At 38.6% G+C, this 8,957-nt stretch overlaps 1 protein-coding gene across 2 annotated transcripts in view; it reads left to right on the forward strand.

The window, feature by feature from the left end:
* LOC137418836 (TRAF2 and NCK-interacting protein kinase) overlaps nt 1-7,461 on the forward strand; it is a 211,078-nt gene extending 203,617 nt beyond the window's left edge. For both annotated transcript variants that reach the window (XM_078784643.1, XM_078784644.1), the window contains 2 exons: nt 3,003-3,142; nt 4,686-7,461. Coding sequence is in view for 1 of the 2 variants with exons in the window: in XM_078784644.1 (XP_078640770.1) it covers nt 3,003-3,142; nt 4,686-4,769 (224 nt within the window). In the remaining variant the exon portion in view is untranslated. The remainder of the gene's footprint in view (nt 1-3,002; nt 3,143-4,685) is intronic.
* Nucleotides 7,462-8,957: the final 1,496 nt, after the last annotated feature.

Here is an 8,957-nt window from a genome sequence, read left to right on the forward strand (position 1 = left end):
GGTGTGTTAAAAACATCTTTTTTGAAGATGATTAATGGGGTGCTCATAACAAAACAAGACCGGGCTTGTAAAAGATTATAAACCACAAACACATTATAAACCACAAACACATTATATTATAAACTATAAACACATGATTAGCTTTTTATACAGTCGCTAATGCTGTTTATAACATTAAACAAGGAAATTTGGAGGAATCCCAACATCTGTGAGGTAAGTTTTACTTGCAGAACTGAGGGAAGATCTTATGTCATCTATATCCCCACATGGGTTGGGTTAATAACATGCTATCAAAAGACCGAGGTGAATTCCTTACTTCCGCGGTTGTTAGAACCGTACACTGCTTATCATTGATTCATGAACCATACACCGCTTCAAACCATCAACTTTGTATTCACGACATTGGGATTAAAGTGTTATGGTCATATTTACTATACTATTATTATTACTATTACGAAAATTATACGACTGAAATGATACACCACTGTATTAAGAAACCTGGGCTTAATTTGTCTGAAGCAGCCCGAAGGTGAGGCATGAAGCCTAAGGCCTATATGTACCGGTTTTTTTTTTGGAAGAGCCTGTACCGCCGATGTTTATGATATTTGATTTGTCATTTTAACAATCAGTTTGTTTGTGTTTCACACTGAATGAAAAACGTAATACATACATACATACGGACAAACTGTTCTAGATGGCTTTGCCCTATGGACTACGCCGTAAAAACCCAAAAAGCTTTACCAAAATGGCAGTTTGCCATCTTGGTCAGCCCACTGTCACATCGCTGGGTTCTTAAGCCACCATTTTGTTTCGGCGCATTGAAACGTGCCTTTGCTTGGAAACACTATCTACTCTCACGAACTGATTAAAGCATATAATCAAAATCTGAATTCGGACTTGAGGATTAGATCCCATAGACGAAATAAGTATCAAAATCTGGATTGAAATCTGACAAAATTTAACACTTTAACGATTATAACTAATCGTATATCTTTTACTTAGCTTTCAGCAAAGCTGTCCTTCTTCCTTCTCCATATTAGTCAGGTTCACTATGTTAACAAATATAATTTCGTTCAAAATTTTGGGAGATTAGCAAACCTGTACATTTTTGGAATCATCAGAGTATGGAGAATCCGAAAAATCAATGTTGGCATTTGCGCAGACACCTGCATGGCCGCCATAAAATACATATTTTGCGCTATCTCGGCTTCTAGTCAACCTAGAAACTTAATTAAATATGCTAATCCTATGTTTTCTGGGTCAAGGAATCCAATAAAGGCCTCAAAATAGTGCTCAGGATTATAGAAAAGCAACAAACAAAGGTAATTGAAAACCATTGTCTTTATATTTGTGATATAACTGTATTACATAATACATGATATTGCAAGTCCTTTGAAGTTATAGATATGGGTTTATAAAGCAAGAAAGTAGCCTTGTTAGTATCAGATTGAACTATAAGTCCTATACACAGGATCTACTAGGTCTATACCGTTCAGGAATATGCTTTTACAGATCTTCATCACTAACATCTGGAAAGTCCTAAAAGTGAAGCAAGTGTTCGGATTAGAAGCCTAATGATCCCACCAATGGTTTTTTTGACCCAGAAAACATAGGATTAGCATATTTAAATAAGATTCTAGGTTGACTAGAAGCCGAGATAGCGCAAATTATGTATTTTATGGTGGCCATTTTGAAAATCCAAAATGGCGGCCATGCAGGTGTCTAAGTAAATGCCAACATTAATTTTTGGATTCCTCATGCTCTGAATATTCCAAAAATGTATAGTTTTACTAATCTCCAAAATTTTTGAACGAAAAAACAGTGAACCTGACTATATTGCCAAAGCATTAAACTTAACTTTTTCTGCTGTTCCAACAATTGTATTGAGTGAGGAAAATTTAAAGAATGTGTCCAAAGTGTAACTTTATTGAGTGCTACGAAAATAATTAACCAGCAGAAACCATCTCCACAACTACCTGAGCAATATGGACCAAATTTAGTACAATGCATCAGGAGAGTAAGGTCTTATGGGGTTGTCCACATCTGGATCCGCCCATTTAAAGGAGGTTAATTGGAGGGGGGGGGGGGGGGTGGGGGGGTTGCCCCAAATATTGGTATTTCATTCCAATATCTTCTCAGAAACCAACAACCGGATCCAGACCGAACTGGCAATGCGGCATCGTGACCACGCCCTAACCTTATGTTGTGCTCCCCATGGCCGTATCTCCCCGGGAGGGGCCACGGGCCCCCTCCCCCTATCCCTCATGTTCACTAAAACAAAGTGGATGACCGATATGGAGCAAATTTGGCACGATACATCAGAACATTAAGGTCTCCATGGGGTTGTGCTCCCCATCCGGATCTGCCCAATATAAGAGGCTGAAAAGGGGGGTTTTCACCTCAAATTCAGGTAATTTATTTTAAAATCTTCTCAGAAACAGTGAAGAAATAACCATCTGTCCCCCACAGGGCTATTTATTTATCTTTGTATGCATGATCGATTCATTTTGTTTTGTTACATGATTGCGATGTACTGTGCATAAACATCAAATTATAGTAATATTGGCATCTTTCATAGTTTAGTTTTCTCGGTACTCCCACTGAAACATGGCATGGCAGGTTTGCTCCTTGGAGCACAATGCAACTCGAGTTCCTTTGTAATTCAATGTTTGCATCCTGAAAATTGACCTCCAAACAACTGGAATGGTGAAGTCAATGTAATCTGAATCAATCTACAGAACGTTTTGTAAAGATATGCCTTCACAATTGTGCTACTCTGGGGTCGCAGTGAAATTGTATTGTGCTGCTATAGCGACAGCGTTCGTCAGGATTACCAGGGTATCCAAGATTTCCTTAATGGCAGATTTGCAATCATCATGATGTGCTGATTGGCCTTTTTTCTGGTTGTTTCCTCAGCGTATTTTTCTCACTAACTTCCACCTTTCATCTGTATCTCTGAAAATATTTTGTATCCTTTTATTTTGTTTCCTATCTCCTCACAGCATACATTCGCTCGAACCAGATAATGGGCTGGGGAGAGAAAGCCATCGAGATCCGCTCTGTGGATACAGGTCATTTGGATGGCGTGTTCATGCACAAGCGAGCGCAGCGACTCAAGTTCCTGTGTGAGAGAAACAATAAGGTTTGTGACATGGCGGTTGACAACACTTTGTGTAGATGTAAACCGTTTTTGTAAATCCACATGGCCATGGCACACTGCACTTTTTAACTCAACTGGACTATGTCCAGCTGAGTTTTTGTCGACACCCAGTGTCCGTCGTCCGTCTGTCTGTCTGTCTGTCTGTCTGTCATCTGTAAACAATTGGACGTCTATGCTCTAAAAGTCACAAATATTGATTAAATTTGGTGAAACTTGTTATGCAGCATCTTTAAGACATAAACTAGTTTGGGATTGCATTTGGGCGTTGCACCCCCAAAAATGGGCGCGGCAGGGCGGCCATATTAACCACCTTTAGAGGCCATTTTTCCCCGCAAAGCGGGGGTTGGCCTTTTTCGGGAACCGTGGTTGTTGTTGTTTTTTGGTCCCCTTTTTGAAGCAATGTTTTACGGCCGGGTGCCCTTCCTGACGCCAACCCTTTTTGCCGCCTTTAATGACAAACAGGGAATTACCAGTGAACTGGTACTCAATTAGCCGACCTCGGAAGGATGACAGGCTGAGTCAACCCCCCTGGTGTTAATTCAGCGATCGACCGGGATTCGAACCTAGGATCCGAGGATCCCAAGCCGGCATCCTAGCCGCTAGCCCATATTGAAAAATCAATTTTTGTCATATATTTTAGCACATATAAACTATATAGTTTGTGGTTCTATTATGCATATTCTAAGCATATTGATATCGACCAATAGAGTTCAGGTTCCCTGGAACCTCTAGTTTAGGGTTGTGGTTAATGGTGCTACCTTGTGATGATCTCTGCTACACCTTGTGTGTATGTTACTTTAGTCAACTGCAGATAACAAGTCGGAGAAACAGGGAGTTCATTGTGTTTCAAGATGAACAAGACACTGTAAATATGGCACACAATACTGGAATGTTTCACTTGCTAACCTTTCTGAGGGCAATGTATTCACCAGTTTGCAGTCACTGCCAAATCCAACATTTCCAGAGGGAATGCTCTGCATGATGCCCAAACTTAATGAATTTATAAGGTGAAAGCCAAGCGCTTTGCTCTTTATGATAATCGTATCAACAAATGGCCTGATCATTTCAAAGAGCGCAAGAGACTTCTCTGGCTACACGTTGAAAGCAGCTGCCTTAATGTCTGCCCTGAAAAAGTGTCCCCTTGTATATCACATTTGCACAGTGATAAATATAGTTAAACCAAATTCAGGATCCTGTTTGAATAACAAATCGTCGTCGGTCTCACTGGGATGGTGATTATGAAGTAGATTTAAACATCACGCTGGTAGAATATCTGTTCCAGAGACCAGAAAACAGACGCTGGTAGAAAAAACAACCAGACAAAGGTTCCTTTTCATTTGTTCCATTTTTCGAAAAAAAAAATCATTGTTAATAGTTTATAGATAATGCTGTAGTGGCAGAAAATATTTGAATGACTGAAAAGTTTTGAAATGTTGAATGACTGAATCCTATTGATCGAACGAATGATGTTACCTTGTACCTCTTCTTCCCCCCTTCCCTCATTCCATCTTCCTTTCTATCGTAGGTATTCTTTGCTTCAGTGCGATCAGGCGGTGCAAGCCAAGTCTATTTCATGACCCTTAATCGCAACGCTGTCATGAACTGGTGATCCGTGAAAGGCTGCTACAGTTCCCGATAGGCACAGCGCGTGCAGAACAGTCGCTGCACACGTGGTTTGCTCTTGCAGGAGTTATGCGTTCCCATTTCCTTTGTCAGAAATGGGTCGGTGGTAATAGATGTATGTTTGTTGTTTTCTTTTCTATTTTTTTCTCGTCTTGGAGATTGAAATCTTGGAAGGAGTTTAGAGATGGCTTCGGTATGTAGAACAGCATTAAAAAGAGGGACAAGGTTAATATCAAGCGAATAGTTTTTCTGTTGAAGAACATTCCTTTTCGTGCGTCAAGAATGCCTTTAACCTTAACCACCCGCATTGCTCGAGTCGACCACTGGTGCAGCCGATTAGTTTTAGCATTTTGCAAATGGAACTTCAGAAGCAGAAGTGAGCAATCATTTGTCCTGTCTGGAGCTTCTCGCATGCAGTTGTACAGTGGAGTGTTGTAGGGCCTGGTGAGGCTTTAGGATCGTTATGAGGAAAACGTGTTTATTCTGGTTTGTTTGCGCAAGTTGCAGGTGGTAAGAGATGTGAGCTGTGTTTGGACAGAAAAAGAACTTTGCTTTCAAAATTAATGGTATTGTTTTTTTCCAATTAATCTACCTCTTAGACTTTCCACAGTGGCTTGTTTTTTTTAGTTAAGGCATATAGAGTTAAAAAGCTATGCTACAAAATGCCATTGCATTCTGCTTTGGATCCTATGCAAGGGATTGACACATTGCTTATGGTTTCAGGTTTTGTGTTTCCATGTGTAAATATCTCCCCAAATATTTTTTTTTTTTCCTCTCAGGTGTGAGGTTAACGTGGTTGCTTGCATTTATTTTAAAATAACTTGCATTAACTTGAAACACTAAGGGTATCAAATCGGGATATTAAACGTTATCGAACTTTACAACAGGAATGCTGATACAGTTTGAAAAAAAATTAAATGCTAAATTTTATAGCCTTACAATACTTATTATTTATGTATTTATTAAACTCATACTGACATTTTCCTTAATTGGACAGCTTGCATTTCTGCGATTATGGACAGAACACCCATTAGTGGGTGCCAGTTGTACAAAAATATCAGTCTGCGTAGTTTAATTTTTCTATCGAGCGAATTAGGTTGAATTTAAAATGCCACTGCTGTTCGGTTACGGACGTTTCGATCCGGCTGGGGAACTGAACATATTACTTTGATGTGTGCCATACAGTACAAGCCACTTAGTGTCCTCGATCTTACCGCCTTACATGACAAAATAAAAAAAACACATTCACGCTGCCATCGTTTGCCTTGCACCCGATGTTATTTTGATCGTTTTGATGCTCTTTACAAGTTTCGTTTTTTAATCGGTCTGTAACAAACTTTCGTCTTTCACCGGTCAGGGAGAAGTAAATTCTTCCTTCTTTCACCTCCTCCCCACCTCCCCCCCCCCCCCCCCCCTACTCCCCTCACTTCTTCTCCTTCCTTCCTCACCAACACTAAGCACAGAAGTGAACTTTGCCTTTGGTGATAAGCCATTTTGATAAGCATTGTACATTTTGGGTTCATCAATAACTTCATTGATATTTGCAGGTATTTTCATCTCGTCTTTAATTTCCAAACTGGTTTTTTCCCCGTTTGTTAAATTTTACACGTTTGTATCCACCTTTTAACTTGCTCCATATGTTGATGGTTAAAATGCCTCAGATTTTGATTTCCATTTTGTGCATTGTACTGATTGAAATAAAGTAATTCCATAGAACTTGACGCGTGACTAGCCTGACCATTGTAACCAAACCTTTCACTCTACCGAGTTGTATTTGCGATGCGTATCCATGCTTGTTGGTTAATTTTGTTTGTTTTAAAGTTCAGATAAGTCTGACATTTTTGTCATTATTTTTCTAACTTTGAGTGATGTTAACTGCATGTGCCACTTCGATTCGACAAACTGTGCCTTGTATCACTGAAGGGTTGATCGGCTTGTATTTGGGCCACGACTTGCACACCAAGGCTCGGTGCTGCCTTCAGGTTTGCTGCCCCCTGGTGGTAAGCCATTTGGCAAAAAAAGACATCGATTGAACTTTCAACTCGACAAGAGTACAAAAACAGTTTCTTGTTTAATGCTTTAATTGGCATTTATATGTGGAAATATAGCAAAGCTTGCTGAATTAAAACGTCAGTCGGGAAAGGGTGGGGCGGGGGGTTCTCACTTTTTTTTCGTCACTAGTACAGTGTTCTTTATTTAACTGTGCTTGTAATGTAGCATTTCACTTGCTTTATAGTGGTTTTCCTGTAAAACCAAAATTTGTTTACCTTTCGATGCCAGGACTATAAGCCTAATACAGCAATAAACTCTAACGCCTTCAACAGTGAACTTGAAAAATATGCGACTTTTACTTTTGGGTTCTTGTGTTTGTTTGTTTTTATAGGCGCATTTTTCCTTTTCCTTTTAGAGAAATGTCTTACTTTGTACTCGTATGTCTGTAAATGCATTTGGCAAGGCTTTTTCTACCAAGCCCTGTGTAGTACATTTGCATCCCCGTTTGATACTTGCATCACATAACTATACTGTACGTTTAACTTTTTATATATTTATGTAAATTGTTTTATTAAATCAGTGGAAAGCTATTTTGGTTGACAATCATCTGTCTTTTCCCTCCCCTTTGTTTGGCAGTTTTATGCTTGTGTGGTTTTTACTTCACAATAAAAAAATATAAAAACCTTGATTTGTTTTGTCAGATTGTTGTAATAATCTATATAAATAAATCGGTTTGTCTCTCCCTTTTCCTCTGTCCTCTCTCACCTCTTCGCGCCTTGTCACCAAAAGTCATAGGTATAATTAGCAGTCTTATAATTATGCTTCGGGCATCTAAATTTAATTTCAACTTCTCTATTTATTCCGTTTGCCCCAGTCGAAAGTAATCTTTTGAGAAAGTGTTCATCATTTTTGTCATGGTGAATGACGTCATGGCATTTCGGTGAGTTGTGCTTCAAATTCAAACCTGAGTTATTTTGCCTCAAATCCTGTCAAATGCCATTCCATCCCATCAGTCCTCACCTGTCTTTGGTGAGTATATCCATTAGTTTACAATATTAAGGTGTTTATATAAATTGACACATCCAGAGAAGCAATTCCTCCACTCAATGTCTGTTGCTCTGGCAGTGCCTAGCAGCCCACCTCATGCCTCTTAACCCCTAAAAACGAGTTTTAAGAGGACCACTAGCAACACCATCCAAATATTTGACTGCTTTGTCAGCCATAGCATTCTGTGTCACTCATGTTGGTTCAGCTGTGGTAGGAACTTCTCCGCACACGCATGACCTCAACAGCCTACCAGCTCACAAGATGACATCTCGACTCCAGAACCTTCATAAATAAATAAGAATATTTTGACATCTCAACTGCAGAACCTTCATAAATCAATAAGAATATTTTGACATCTCGACTCCAGAACCTTCATAAATAAATAAGAATATTTTGACATCTCAACTCCAGAACCTTCATAAATCAATAAGAATATTTTGACATCTCAACTCCAGAACCTTCATAAATCAATAAGAATATTTTGACATCTCGACTCCAGAACCTTCATAAATCAATAAGAATATTTTGACATCTCAACTCCAGAACCTTCATAAATAAATAAGAATATTTTGACATCTCAACTCCAGAACCTTCATAAATCAATAAGAATATTTTGACATCTCAACTCCAGAACCTTCATAAATCAATAAGAATATTTTGACATCTCAACTCCAGAACCTTCATAAATCAATAAGAATATTTTGACATCTCAACTCCAGAACCTTCATAAATCAATAAGAATATTTTGACATCTCAACTCCAGAACCTTCATAAATCAATAAGAATATTTTGATATCTCAACTCCAGAACCTTCATAAATCAAAAAGAATATTTTGACATCTCAACTCCAGAACCTTCATAAATCAAAAAGAATATTTTGACATCTCAACTCCAGAACCTTCATAAATCAATAAGAATATTTTGACATCTCAACTCCAGAACCTTCATAAATCAATAAGAATATTTTGACATCTCGACTCCAGAACCTTCATAAATCAATAAGAATATTTTGACATCTCAACTCCAGAACCTTCATAAATCAATAAGAATATTTTGACATCTCGACTCCAGAACCTTCATAAATCAATAAGAATATTTTGACATCTCAACTCCAGAACCTTCATAAATCAATAAG

This window comes from Myxine glutinosa, chromosome 9, assembly GCF_964187855.1.
Source record: "Myxine glutinosa chromosome 9, kmMyxGlut1.1, whole genome shotgun sequence".
Taxonomy (NCBI): Eukaryota; Metazoa; Chordata; class Myxini; order Myxiniformes; family Myxinidae; genus Myxine; species Myxine glutinosa.